General features: G+C 51.3%; 2 protein-coding genes and 1 long non-coding RNA gene across 4 annotated transcripts in view; 1 reads left to right on the top strand and 2 right to left on the bottom strand.

Moving 5' to 3' along the window:
* The window catches only part of Usp43 (ubiquitin specific peptidase 43), a 60,992-nt gene extending 58,943 nt beyond the window's left edge, over positions 1–2,049 (bottom strand). For both annotated transcript variants that reach the window (XM_060363449.1, XM_060363450.1), the window contains exon 1: positions 1,437–2,049. In XM_060363449.1, the coding sequence (XP_060219432.1) occupies positions 1,437–1,940 (504 nt within the window). In that variant the 5' untranslated portion in view covers positions 1,941–2,049. The remainder of the gene's footprint in view (positions 1–1,436) is intronic.
* A 130-nt stretch (positions 2,050–2,179) lies between these two features.
* LOC132646274 (uncharacterized) lies at positions 2,180–11,301 on the top strand. The gene is made up of 5 exons (XR_009584392.1): positions 2,180–2,478; positions 3,150–3,269; positions 5,442–6,542; positions 10,710–10,805; positions 11,171–11,301. It is a non-coding gene; the product is annotated as an uncharacterized LOC132646274 (long non-coding RNA).
* The window catches only part of Cfap52 (cilia and flagella associated protein 52), a 34,228-nt gene continuing 25,339 nt past the window's right edge, over positions 5,130–14,018 (bottom strand). Inside the window, exons 10-14 of the mRNA XM_060363451.1 lie at positions 13,435–13,580; positions 11,093–11,244; positions 7,518–7,620; positions 6,440–6,551; positions 5,130–5,543 (exon numbers count right to left, since the gene is read on the bottom strand). Coding sequence (XP_060219434.1) covers positions 5,368–5,543; positions 6,440–6,551; positions 7,518–7,620; positions 11,093–11,244; positions 13,435–13,580 — 689 coding nt within the window. The 3' untranslated portion in view covers positions 5,130–5,367. The remainder of the gene's footprint in view (positions 5,544–6,439; positions 6,552–7,517; positions 7,621–11,092; positions 11,245–13,434; positions 13,581–14,018) is intronic.

The raw sequence follows: 14,018 nt of genomic DNA, 5'->3' as shown, positions 1-14,018 counted from the left end.
CGTAAACATCATAGAGCCCCAGAGACTCTGCTTTCTGTATGTGCGCCCACCGAGCGTGCTCCTTTGGTTCAGACAGGCTCTCGCTGAATCTGCACGCTCACTAACGGGCTAGACTGTCCTAGCAAGCCCCGGGGATCCACCTGCCTCAGCTCCCCAGCGCTGGAACTACAGCCCACACTGGGCTGACAGGCCTGCTCTGGAGCACCTGGCTTTTTTTTCCCTTTTCGTCTGGGTTCTGGAGACAGAACTCATATCCTGAAGGCTTGCATGACAAGTGTTCTGTCAAGCACCGAGTCACTGCCCACAAGAGCTTGCTCTTGACCACTGTCCTGCACTGCCTGTCATCTCTGAAAAGCAGGCACGGCCCAACTGTGACACCAATGACTTGTGTGTGACTACCGCAAACTTAGCGCTTCTTCAGGAATGGAGGTGGGGAGGGGAAGACAGTGGTTAGCATCCTTGCCGGTAGCAGGCCAAAAGACTTCCTCGGGAGGAAACTTAAGAACGAACAATGCCAGCCACGTCCGCCCTCGCCTCAAATAACCACCACTAGTCCGTGGGGTGATCCTGCTCTCCACCCAGCGCCGCGTGCGGCTTTGCAGCAGGAAGGAAGCCGTGTGCCATCAATTATAGGGGACACTTTCATCCCACCGGGACTTCAGCCCGGACTCCGCGGCATCCCCGGCGAGGGGGCTGCCATCAGGCAGATAACAAATGCTATCTCCTGCTCACGTACCGTCGGGGTTTAATATGAATTAAATTAAAGGACGCCATCGCTTAAAATAGCACTCACTGCCCCCCCAAACACACACACACTCATCACACTACTTGAGACCACTCGGCCCCCGTGTTCTCCCCGGTACCCACTGGGTTTACGCGATCCCAAGCCCCCGCGTCCAGGGTCGAACATGACCCGAAGCCCCTCACCTGCCTCCAAGCCCCACTTTCAGGCCCACGTCCTTTCTACTTAACTGATCACTGCCTGGATCATTCCTGGCTATTGGCCTGGCAGCGTCCTTCTCGCCTTCTGTTTTCCACGCCTACATCACCTCCTTCCCCAAGCCTCGGCCTTCAAGGGCCGACTCCCCTCTCCGGCCCCTTCCAGATCCGAAGCTCTAACTCACCCTGGCCCGCAAACCCGCACTCCTTCAACAACCGCTCGCTAAACACAACGCTGCTCCGAACGCTTACGCCTGCCGGCTCTCCCCACCCCGGCTCAAAACGCCAAGGAGGAAACTAATTCCTCAAGGAAGCATTTGCAAGCGATAACGTAACACGTCACCTCAAAACAAAGGCGCTAACCCAAGGCTGGGCTGCCGACGCGGCGGCCACCGAGGAGCCCCGAGAACTCGGTTCGGCTGACGGTTCACACGCTTTTCAAGAACCGAAACCAGAAGGCTCGGAGGAAGGCTGTGCGGGCGGCGGACGCTGCCTACCTTGAACTCTGCGGAAAGTTGGGGCGTGTATTCGCGCGTCCAGAGCGCGCGCACCAGCGCCGCCAGCTGCTCGGTGACCTCGGCGCGGCCCGGCGCCGCCCGGTAGCGCCCGAGCGCTAGGAACTCGGCCAGCAGGTCGGTGTTGCTGAGACACTGCACCACGGCGTTCATGAAACAGGTGTTGCCGTGGTTCTTCAAGCCCTGCGCGCCGGGTGGACGCGCCCCGTCGCCGGCAGACATCAGGGGCTGCGGTCCCGGAGGACGATCCAGCCCGGGGCTCCCGGGAGCGGCCGGTGCCGGGCCCGGGGCGCAGCCGAAGCCCCCGTCTCCATCGCCATCGTAGGGGCCGGGCTGGGCCGGGGGCCGGGGCGGCGAGTCCCCTGAGCGGGAGCGGCTGCCCAGAGCCAGCAGGAAGCGCTGGAGCAGGCGGCGCAGGGAGCGGCGGCGGCGGGGCCGGGGCGCGGGCGGCCCCTCTCCCAGCGCGTCCCCCGCGCCCGGATCCATGCTGGCCGTGGCCGGAGGTCCGGGAGCGCAGCCCCCGGGTCCGAGGTGGACCCGCGGCCCCCCAGGTCCTCACCGCCTCCCGGAGACTCTGGGCGCCGGCTACCTGAGAGCCAGGTGTGCGGGCACCGGGCGAGGGCGGAGCCAGGGGCGGGACCGGCCCGCCCCGCCCCGCCCCGCCCCGCGCGGGAATCCGGCCCTGGGGCAGCGCCCGCCGCCGGGCTCCCGCCCCCTCGGCCCCGGCTAGGAAAGCGCTTCCCCGGCGCCCGCCTGCTGGACTTCCCCGCCCTTCCTTCCCGCCTAGGAACGCGCCTTTCGCCTCGGCTCGCCTTCCCCGCCGGTGCCTAAGCTGCGGAGACCTCACGGGGAGGGGAGCTTCGGAAGCGCCCTGGGAAAGCAAAGCCCCAGCTCTGCCCAAGTTTCTGATGGTGGAAGCCAGGTGGAGACTAAGAAAGAGGACCGGCGAGCGGCGCCCCTCTTCCCGCTCAGGTGTCCTGCGAGGCGCGCGCTGGCAGCTAGGCTGGCATCGGCCCCGGCTCAGGTGTGTGCGGGCGGATGGCGCCACCTCCCTGCAACCTTTGCCTGCACCGGTCCTGCACCCAGGACCTAAACTGGGGGGAGGAGGGGGAGAGGGTTGCTTTTCTTTCTTTTTTTTTTTTTCCTGTTGTTTGTTTGTTTGTTAATTACACAATAAGTAACAGTCATTTTTTCAAAAACTTGGGACACTTGGTCATCTCTTGTTTTCATATTAAGGGGAGGTCGGCGAGATTAAGGCGACGAAAAGAGAGAAAAACGGAACTCGACCCCCCCCCCCCCCCCCCCGTGCTCTTCGGAGTTCAGGCCCTTTTCAGCCCTCAGTGTTGGCTTGGCCGGAAGTTTTCCAGGTCTCAGGCGCGCCCCCTACTCGGTCGCCGTTTCACTCCTCCACGCAAAATCCTGGAGGTATCCTTGCCCAATCAGGATTAGTTTGGCCTTGCCCCGCCCATGATTCCCTGGGTAACCCAGGAGGCCTCTGCTCCTTTTATCCCCTAACTGTCAGGTTTATAATTAATCAGCCAAGGTCTTGCAAAATGAATTTCTCATCAGTTTCTTGTGCAAAATGAGATCGGCAGCTTTCTGGAGTCCATGTTACGTCAGCACCCAGAAATGTGACTCGGTGTCTGATATAAGTGCTCATCATTTATTAAGTATCCTTCTCCATCTTTCACACAGGACTGCAGCAGTTACCTGGGGCCAAAAAGCTGCGTAAGTTAAAGCTAAAGGATAAACTGTAATGTGGAGACTTGAGGTACAGAAAGGGACCATTTACCCGCCCGGAAAAAGATCCACCTAGTAAGTCCGTAAGGTTCATTCCATCCCCTGCTGATGGTGACTCCTGAAGATGCCCTGGACATGGTCTTGGCTGATAAATGACCTCCGGAATGTCACCTTTGAGATCATTCCAAGCCTCGAAGTAACACGCAGGGACTTCTTTTGTTTGGTTGGTTTTTTGTTTGGTGACAGTTAAAGGTTTTGTTGGTTTTGTTTTCCTTGAGGGTTGGTGAGCTGGAGCTTATCTGACTTGCGTAACCCAGGCTGCTCTGGAACCATCCTCCTCAGCCTTAGCTTCCTGGCTGCTGGAGGTATGTCTCCACACCTGACTACCTCAGGGAGGCATCGGTGGCTGACCCAGTCTCGGATCTGCCCTCACGGTAGACGTCCAAGCAAAAATACATTCTTCCTTTGGTAAAGCAGAACATTGACGCCGAAGTCGTTTCGTGAGCTGGACATGCTAATCTTGACAGTCAATTTGATCAAGAATCACCTAGGAGCGGGATGGTGGTGGCACACACCTTTGGTGCCAGCACTTGGGAGGTGGAAGCAGAGGCAGGGGGATCTCTGTGAGTTCGAGGCCAGCCTGGTCTACATAGTTAGTTCTAGGACAGCCAAGCCTACACAGAGAAACCCTGTCTCAAAAAAAAAAAAGTCACCTAGGACCGTCTTTAGGATAGTATAGCTGGTAAAGGTGCTTGCTGCCTTGCTACCAAGCCTGAAGACCTGAGTTTGAATTCTGTGAACCACATGATGGAGAAAACTGAACACCCCGTATTGTTTTGGGGCCTCTGTATGTGTACTACAGCTATATGATATATATTACACATACTAATAAACAATTTTTTCAAAATCACTTAGAGAGGTTAAAGCATACCTCTGGATAAGACTGTCAGAGAGAGAGGATTAACTAAGCTGATTTCACTCTAAATATGAGTGGCCCTATCACACAGACTCCAGGCCTGGAGGGACTAAGGGAGCTAAAGAAAGAGCCCCCCGCCTGCACTGGCATTCCCCTCTCCTTCCTCTCTTCAGTGATGGAGTACTTACACCTCACCATGAGCTTCTGCTCGGGTGCCTAAGGCAAAGCCACCATGGATCAAGCCCTGTGAACCCATGAGTCAGAACAAACCATTTCTCTTCCGGTGGTTTCTGTCAGGTATGTGGACGCAGCTATACAAAAGTTAACTAATACACCTGCCCAAAAGATCTGGGTTCAAACCCAACTGCCCAGGCCACTTCACCAGTGAACTGATGACTTAAAGCGTAATTTGGGCTAAGGAGGTTGCCCCATGTGTGAAGCCCTGGCCCCATCCTCATCACTACACCTACACACATACACACACACACACACAGGTAATCTCACCTCATCTTATTTTTATAAGAAAATAGCATCCCTCTCTGGGAACAGATCTGGAGGAATGTGTCCTGCTGATGTTTTTGTGCACTGTGTATTGAAATGTTGATTTCGGTACCCACAGGTCTGGTTACAGAGGGACTTTGGCATTGTCATTATTATGAAGCATCTCCTGGCTTGGCTTGTTGTAAGCAGTGTTCTCCTTCTGATTGGTTAGATAAAGAGCTGAGAGGATAAGGTGGGACTACGCAGCCCTGGGAGAGGGTTTCTGGTGGGGATGGGGGAGTTGCCATCAGGACACAACTGGCAAAGGAGCAGGCAGGGCCAGAGTAAGATGGTAGGTAACAGGCCATGCTAGAATAGCTCAGAACCTGCTCATCTATAGTGCCTGAAGCTTTTAATAATATAATACGTCTTTGTGTCATAATTGGAAAGCTAGAATATAGAAAAAAATTGTGTTTTACAGCAACGCCCATAGGTTTGGATTTTGTGAGACAGAAAAGAGGTTACGGTTGGAAGACGGCACCATCAAATTTATTAATAATAGAAAAGAACTCAAAAATGAAAGTATACTCTGCACAAACTTTTCCTTAACATGTCAGTTTCGGCATACAATTTAAGATAGTAAAACGTATAAAGGAAAGAAGACACTTCAAGATAAAGTATTTTGACTACAGAACAAAAATAGGTGTGAGAAATCAAGACGGGTGCTGGGGCGATCCGAACTTGTTCCTCAGTACAGGGTGGAGGCTGGGAGGCGCTTCACGAGTCAAAGGGGAACTTCCACCTCAGGATGGCTCCGTCGGCGCTCACACTGATGATGTGCTTGTTCCCAGGACTTACCCGGATGCCCATGATGTGACCGCTGTGTCCCACCCCAACGTGAGTCACTTCACCCTCGTTATAATCCCAGACTTTGATCAGATGGTCGTGTCCGCCTGAAAAACAGTCACGTAACGTTGCTGACACGTGATAGCAGAACACAGCTGCCTCGTTTTCAACACATTTCCCCACGTGCCCACTGGAAGAAAGAAAGATCCCTACGTATAGGAAGCTGCTTCTTGATCTAAAAGTGTGTGTGTTGGAGTAAATGTGGAGGGAGAGGGAAGCACTGCCCGGGGTTAACCTCTAAGCACGCCCTGATTTTATTTCCTTCCGCTCTTTGATCCACCGGTGCAGAAGTGTTTGCGCTCCACACCTCTGCATGTGACTGGGCGTCCCACTCCGTGTAGTTCGTTATCTATCTTTAAGTCACTGAGCGTATGGAACTTGGGTTAACCTGAAGCACTCATAATGTCCCGAAGAATCAAAGAGCCTGACAGTAAAGTGTCTTGATGTTTCAGAGGTCCTACAGTAAATGTCCCCAGAAAATGGTGACTGCCTCATTCGTGGGAGGGAGCTGAAGCAGTGCATTCTTTCACAACAACAGATGGTGGCCTGCCTATTCTCCTAGCACTCAGGAGTGTGAGGCAGGGGGAGCACAAGGTCAGGGCCAGCCTGAGCTACATATAGTGAGACCCTGTCTCAAAACAAAAACAATGAACGACAACCAAAAATGCAGAGGAAGCCAACTAGAAGGCCCAGGCCATTTTTAAGATTCGTCTCTACCCTAAGGAGCGAAGGCAGCGATGCGAAGCTCTGCTCTTCTTTGTGTGCTGTACACACGTCTTCCCTCACGGACATGTGACTTTTGGACTTTCCCAGCATGGTGGGTCTGGGCTGAATGTGACCAGCGCGTCCTTGAGACCCTCGACCAGCTCTTCCGACTGCCTCCCAACTCAGAGCTCTCCGCCCTTTAAGTAAGACAGCCTTTCTTATCCCCTCACAGACTAACCTGTAACAAAGTGCTCTCCTTCCTGAGTGATGTCCATCCCGTTGATGGACCCGGACAAGGAACCTTCCAACTCTCTGATTACAGAGCCATCAAATACTTCCCAGTAAGCAATCTGGAATTTGGGAGGGAGAGAGGCATTAGACAGCAGTCAGTGCATTGGAATCGTCCACACTCGCTAACAAAAGATGCTTGGTTCCTCTTTATATAGAAGGTAGCAAAAATACACCCTGGGAGGGGATTATAAATAGGCCTCGGCAAGGGGGTGGAGGAGCCATTTTATTATTTTTAGTATTGGTTTTAAATTTTGCATGCTATTTAAAGAGATGTTGATACGCGATAAACCTGGGTTGTGACAGAAAGAGATTTTTTTTTTGATAAGGCGAAGCAGACTGAGTCTGCTGCAACATGGGAGATAAAGAGCGAGCTCTGCCTCCAAGCCTGGTGGGAGGGAAAGTTCTTTCTGGCAGGGTTTGGGGGAATGGGGAGTGAACGTTCTGGAGACTGGGCTTTGTGAAGTCACCACCCACTGTCCGCCTCCCCTCAGCGTCCTCCATTCCCCCAAATCCAGACACTGGGCCTGCCCTCACCGTCTCCTCTCATCTTTATCCACCACCAGACTCCACCTTGTCTTTCTGGACCAAAGCTATGACTTATTCCAGAGGGTGGGGTTTAAAGACACTGAAACCCTAACCTTGGTGCCTGCCCAGGAATAGGAAGAGGAGGGGAGGCTCTCCTCTGACTGGCTGTCAGTGTGGGGCCAGAGCATCGCCCATGAGGGTCAGAAGGCAAACCCTGCACCAGTCCCTGCATAAAGTGACACACTGTTTGCGTCTAACCCACGCACGCCCTGCGCTTTAGTGAGTGAGATTACAGTACCCTATCGTGTCCTGTGAAAACTTGTGTGAATAGCTGTTACAGTGTGTAGGAAATAATGACCCAAAGAAGGCCTGGACACGTTGAAGAAAGATGTGGTCCACCCCCAGCCCCCACCCCAAGGAACTTTCGGACATCCACAGTTGACTGCAGCTGCACACTTGTGGGCTGGGAGCTCCGGGCTGCGGAGGGAGGGAGTGCTTACCTTCCTGTCTGTGCCACTGGTGATGATCTGGAATTCGTCAGGGTGATAGCAGACACACTGGAATAGGGTGTTGGACAGGATCATCTGATTCCTCCTGAGCCGCCTGGAAAGTAGAATGAGGTGCTCTGGAACCCAACTTTCCCTCTCCTGGAAAGTATTTTATCACTCAGTGTGCAGTTAGGCAAGCTTGGAAGGGGCTGGACTTTCTCTAACTTCTCATGCTGCTCACAAAGCAGATGTCTGGGGAGCTGGAGCGATGGTTAGATGGTTGAGAGCATGTGCTGTTCTTGCGGAATACCCGAGTTTGGTTCCCAGAACTGGCATCAGGCCATTCACAACTGCCTATCGATCTGGTTCTAAAAAATCTGATGCCCTCTTTTGGCTTCACAAATACACACATGTAATTTATTATTATTATTATTATTGAAATAGACTTCGGGCTACTCTGCTCTGTATTCCCCCCACCACATCTGTCAACAACAATAAAAAGACATGGACAAATGGTGGCAACCCTTCCTTCCTTCCTTCTTTCCTTCCTTGTTTGTTTTTTGAGACAGGGTTTCTCTGTGTAGCCTTGACTGTTCTAGAACTCACTCTGTAGACCAGGCTGGCCTTAAACTCAGAGATCTGCTTGCCTCTGCTCTAGAGTGCTAGGATTGAAGGCGTGCACCGCCACTGCCCCAGGTGGTACTCCTTTCTAAAGACACGGCATGAAACTAGGGAAACAGAGAAAAGGAGAAGATGCTGAGCCCAGAGCCAGCCTACCACCTCTCAAAGGCCACCATTGGAGCTGCATGGCGCTCCCTGAAAACTGAGTGGCAAAGTGTGGGGCAAAATTGTTTCAACGGCTGTTACCAGGCCCAGCCCTAAGGGTCTGGAGTCAGAAGGTGGGTATGGAGGCCCAGAGACTGTGTTTCAAACCAGCCTTCCCAGATTAGCACGTGCACACCAGCTGGAGAAGGCCTGCCCTAGACACCGCAGAAAAACTAAGTGTACTCTGAAGCCTTTTGTCAGTAGTAACATGATGTAAAAATGAAAGGTTTAGGGTTTAGAGGATGTGCAGTTTTAAGATTAGGGTGCTAAGCCCGTCCAAGGAGCATGGCTGTACTGCTTCTTCCAGAGCTGGTGTGCTGGTGGCTGTCTACCAGGCCCAGCCCTTGACTGAAAATGCACCTCTGGCCGTTTCTTCTCATAACGGAAACTTTCAAACAGTATCTGAGCTGGGGATTTTCAGAGGCTTTTGCCACAAATTAAATACTCCTGCTACAATCAAAAGGAAGGTGTTAAAGATTTGAGGCAGTCACGAGCCAGCCACTGAAATAAACTCAGATACCACTCCTCAGCACACACTTTCCCAATGGGGAGGTCACGTGTCTGTGGGTATGGGCCTTGGACCAGCAGCTCCATGTGGGAGCTTATTAGACATGCAGAGACACAGGTGCCATGTACACTTATCCAATGAAAAGCTACAGACAGGGCTGGGCGTAGTGGCACATGCCTTTAATCTCAGTACTGGGGGGGGTGGGCAGGGCAGAGGCCTGCCTGATGAGTTCCGGGACATCCAAGGTACATAGTGAGACCCTGTCTCGGACAGAGAGTGGGAGGGAGGGAAAGAAAGAGAAAGAAGGAAGGAAGGAAGGAAGGAAGGAAGGAAGGAAGGAAAGAAAAAAGAAATAAAAGAAATATCTACATACAAATAATATCTTCCAGTGACAGGAAATCCAAGTTGAAATCAGGCCCAACCGGAAAACAGGGTCTTGCTTTGCTTCGGGATTTTGTTTTGTATTGCTGTGTGTGTGTGCATGCGCGTGCACACACACACACACGTGTGATAGTACACGTGTGGAGGCCAGAAGTTGACACTGGCCATCTCCCTCAAGCACTCTCCACCTTATGATGTTTGGAGGCAGGATCTCTTGCTGACCCTAGAGCTCACTGGTTCAGCTAGAGCAGGTTCTAGGGATCCTCCTGTCTCTGCTTCCCGGGTGCTGAGGTTACAGGCATGTGGCACCGTGCTTGGCTTTGACACGGGTCCTGGAGCTTCAAAGTCAGCTCCTTGTGCTTACACTCTACTGACTCGACAGCCCTTTTTTCGTCATTTTAATATATGAATTTAAAATGCCCTGCTTTTGCCTTCAGTCCTCACTCCCCTCCCTCCAAGCAGCAACAGTTCAGCAGGGCGTGGTGACGCGCACCTTTGCGCGTCAGGCTGATGTGGAAGTATCTCTTGCGCCGAAGGATTCAAGACCAGCAGCCTGCACAACACAGTGGTGGCCCATCTCAAAAAAGGAGGGACAAGCTCTTTGAGCAAAGACACCTCCTTCGTCCCTCTGTGCCTATGTCCGCCTCTGTGGACAATTATGCAAAGGCAGCTATCCTAGCAGTGGTAGAGGAGTATTGGGTTGAAAGAAAGATGGGGAGGGGGGTGGTTCCAAAGTAAAAACACAGCAAAAAATGCCAACAGCCAAAAGGAAAAAAGAAATCCTCTTTGAAAACCCTCTGAATGGCTCCAATGATGAAGTTCACATGATCTGGGCCACCTAGTTTGGCATTGCCATCTTCTGAGGGTCTGTGATTTACTCGTAGTGTAAGCCGTCCTCGGCAATGTGGCCAGCTGGGGTATCACCCTCTCCGTGCTCCCTACAAAGGCAGGCTCACGACCTAGCAGCATGACAAGAGGAACTGCCTGCCCTGTAACTTTCCTGGTTGATTTGCAACATTTAGGTTGAATGGATTCGCGTTGAGTCATGCTCCACTGCATGTATCTGGAAAACTACTTCCCCATCTGCCCAGAATGTCTGGTGGTTAGTTCTTCCTGGAGACCAGATTTTCCCCAGTGACATCTACAGGCCTTGGCCAGCCAGGGGGGCCGAGGCCTTCTCAGAACCTTTTACTGCTGTGGTGCTTAGTCCTCAGTGTCATGCTGACTGGAGGTCTGTAAAATGTCTCCAGAGAAGGTCACCTGAGTCAGGAAGGCCACCTGTTCTGTTAGCTGGCATCCCCGACTGAATGAAAAGGACAATGTAGGACTGGAGCTTTGACTCAGTGGTTGACTGGCTCGGTGGCTAAGCGCACTGGCTGCTCTTCCAGAGGACCAGGGGACCAGAGTTCTAGTCCAGCACCCACGTGGTAGCTCACAGCCATCTGTAACTCCAGCTGCAGGGGATCTGATGCTCTTTTCTGTCTCTGCAGGTGCCAGGCATGCATGTGGCACATAACACATGCAGCTAAAACGCCCATACATGAACAATAAGAGATAAAATCCCCAAGAAGCCCTTACGGGAGAAGGTGAGCCAAGTATCACATGCAGTTCTCTCCCTCCTCACTGCAGACACAGTGTAGACTCCTACGGTCCACCTCCTTACCATAGCGGAAGCGGACTAGTCTCACACTGTGAGCCGAAACAAAACCTTTACTCCTTAAATTGCTTTTCCATCAAATATTTTGTCACAACATTGAGGAAAGAAAGTAAGTCAACCCTCTTTGGGATCTTTCCTTGTGTTCAGGAAAACGCTGGCATGGTTGGTTTTATTTAAATGTTGGGTTGTCCTCCCTGCCCATTCCCAGGTACCTACACAAGGTCCCAAATGATGCATGTCCCATCGGTGCTGGCAGTGACACACTCCTCGTTGTTCTTCTTCACCCTGATGCAGGACACAGAGGACTGGTGCTCCTTCAGGGCCTCCTCCAGCTTCTGAGTCTGGCAGCCGATCTGCCACACCCTCACCTGTGGGCGCCAACAAAGCACGAGCTGGCAACGCACACCCGGGACTTCCAGAGCGGATCAAGAAAGAACAGTGTTTCCATCTCAGCCCTGTTGCAACTGTTTCATTCCCGGCTCGGGATCTCCATCAGGCAGCGTGGGAATGCAACACTTCCGGGACAGGAAAGTGTACGAAATGTGACCATCATCCCACCAAACATGGACGGTGCTACGGATCTCCAGCCCTGCTGCTACTTTCCGACTTAGACAGTGATCAGGCTCCCACCATGAGAATCAATAGTACAAGGGCTTCTCCTAATGCCCAGAGGGAGAACCTGTCTCCTCATTTTTGCTGAGCGTCGCTCTCAAATTTCTCATGGCATCAGGAAAGCTCTTGCTACCCAGAGCCATATTTAAACTTCAACATCAGCTGTTCAGTTTTAATCACTGGAAACCAGCATTATTCAACCTCAGAAAATCTAATAGCCATTGAGAAAGAATCTCATTACATAGCCTAGACTGCTCCTTGGACTTGGGGGTCAACTTCTGACTTTTAGAAGTTGTGGGCCACCTCACTGGGTCCCAATATCCATTTTCTATGGCAAGAAGCAGGCAGATATCTTTGAGTTTGAGACTAGCCTTGTCTACAGAGCAAGTTCCAGGACAGCCAGGGCTACACAGAGAAAGCCTGTCTTAAAAAAGTTTTATTTAAAAAATTAAGTAAAAGTCTATGAAAATTATCTATACACAGGGAACCTACAATGGCTGGATCTGAGGCTTGGAAATTCTAACAATCAGGCTGAACACAATGCAAGTGTCAAGTGTGGTTTCTGTCTCCCAAAGTAAGCTTAGGTGTCTAGAATCCACACGGTCTGGGCCAGGACAAGTTTGGGCATCAGCAAAGACAAATGCCCCCGAAGTATGACAGAGCAAGGGAGGATGTGGAGATGTTGACAAATGATAAGGGACTGAACCAAAGCCAGCGATAGCCTTCCAGACGCACAGAGCAGGGGTATGGGCTAGGTGGATGTGGCTGGTAGGCTCCTGATGTACATTCACACATTTTAAAGAGAGGACAATGTTTTGCCCTTAAGAGTATGGCTATTTCACTTTATACTTAAGGACTCTGATGTGCAGAAAGTTACAGCAGGTGCCATGAGTTGAAAGAGCTAGAAGGGAGATTCCAGCCCAGCCTTTCAATTCAATTGCCTAGATTCTGCCAAGGGTTTTCCCAAGATGTTGGATCTTTCTCCACTCTGAAAAACTCTTCCTGTGATAGCTGAGAAGAGAAGGAACACGCCCATGCAGACAAAAACAAGGCTTTGGGATTCAAAAACAAAAGCACCCCCCCAAATAAGCCTGTGAGTGAAATGTTTTTAGGATCTTCAAAGTGATTGGAAGAAAAGGTTGAATGTAGTAACATTAAAACAATAGCCAAGGCTGGCATGGTGCCACACGCCTCTAGTCCCAGCATTTAGGAGGCAGGTGAATCTCCGTAAATTCAAGGCCATTCTGGTTTGCATAGCAAGTTCCAGGCCAACCAGAGGCTACACGCTGAAATCTTGTCGAACAATTAAAATTAATAATAATACCAATAGCAAAAAGAATCCATTCTTATATCATCTGCTTTAAGAGATAAGATAAAGACAACTGAGTTGGTGATGGGTCTTGGAGGAAAAGAATGAGTCTGTCGAACTGGCGAAACATTAACTCGGATTCACAGCTCGGTTCCAAAGAGGCTGTTTTCACATCTGTGTCTTAAACGCCCTTTCTGCCAACAGGTAGATTTAATGTCTGTTTAAAGCATTAGAACTTTAATTTATGGTGTATTTTACAGTCTTGTCAAAATCTTCAAGTTTGGCCCTCCCTGAGTTCTAGTGCAGTATGTGTTTTTAAATGAAGTGGAGGTGCTGGTTAAATGGCTCAGCAGTTAGGAGCACTGGCTGCTCTTCAGAGGACCTGCGCTTGATTCCCAGAACCCACATAGCAGCTAACAACTGTCTGTAACTCCAGCCCCGGGGATACTATGCCCTCTTCTGGCCTCTTGAGGCACTGCACGTGCCTGGTATACATTGCAAGCAAAAACCCATACACATAAAAAATAAGTAAAAGTTAAAACTTTAAAAAAAAAAAAAAGGAAAAAATGGATAGCCTCCAATGAGTCAGTTGCGCTAAGTAAAAGGCTTTCAAGACAATGTCATTTCAGAACCTTACCTCCCCCTCTCCGCCACCACTGATGATCCTCTTACAGTCACTGGTGGTGGCGATGGCCGTCACGCCAATCCTGTGGGCACTGTTAATGGCGTACATCAGCCGGCCCGTCTCTGGGGCGAAGGCTCGGATTTTTCCATCATCCCATGCTGGCAAGAGGAGACAAAAGGCAGGTTGGCCCAGTCAGTGTACCTTTCTCTGCAGGTTGACACTCTCCAGAATCACCAGTGAGAGTGAAAACTGGAAGAAAGGGTAGCAGTGGAAGGAGAGGTTAACCTTGGCAGCCGCCAAAACTTGTGCCCTCCGCCCCAACCTCCCAGACTGGTCACACCTGGAAAGGGGGAGGAGGAACTTTGCCTACAGGTGGATCTCATGGCAGGTGAAGGAGACTTGTTCTCACTTTACCATGAGTTGTAGACCTCTGTTCTCGCCCGTGTAATTGGGTTTTGTTTGTTTACTTATTTGTTTGTTTATTCTGGGAGTTTGGAGACAGGGTTTCTCTTTGTAGCCCGGGCTGTCCCCCAAAATGTAGCTCTGTAGACCAGGCTGACCTCAAACTCAGAGATCCACCTGCCTCTGCCTCCTGA

The sequence above is a fragment of the Meriones unguiculatus genome, chromosome 11, assembly GCF_030254825.1.
Source record: "Meriones unguiculatus strain TT.TT164.6M chromosome 11, Bangor_MerUng_6.1, whole genome shotgun sequence".
Classification (NCBI taxonomy): domain Eukaryota; kingdom Metazoa; phylum Chordata; class Mammalia; order Rodentia; family Muridae; genus Meriones; species Meriones unguiculatus.
Note: the sequence above shows the minus strand (reverse complement) of the source record. Positions and strands in the feature narration are given on the sequence as shown.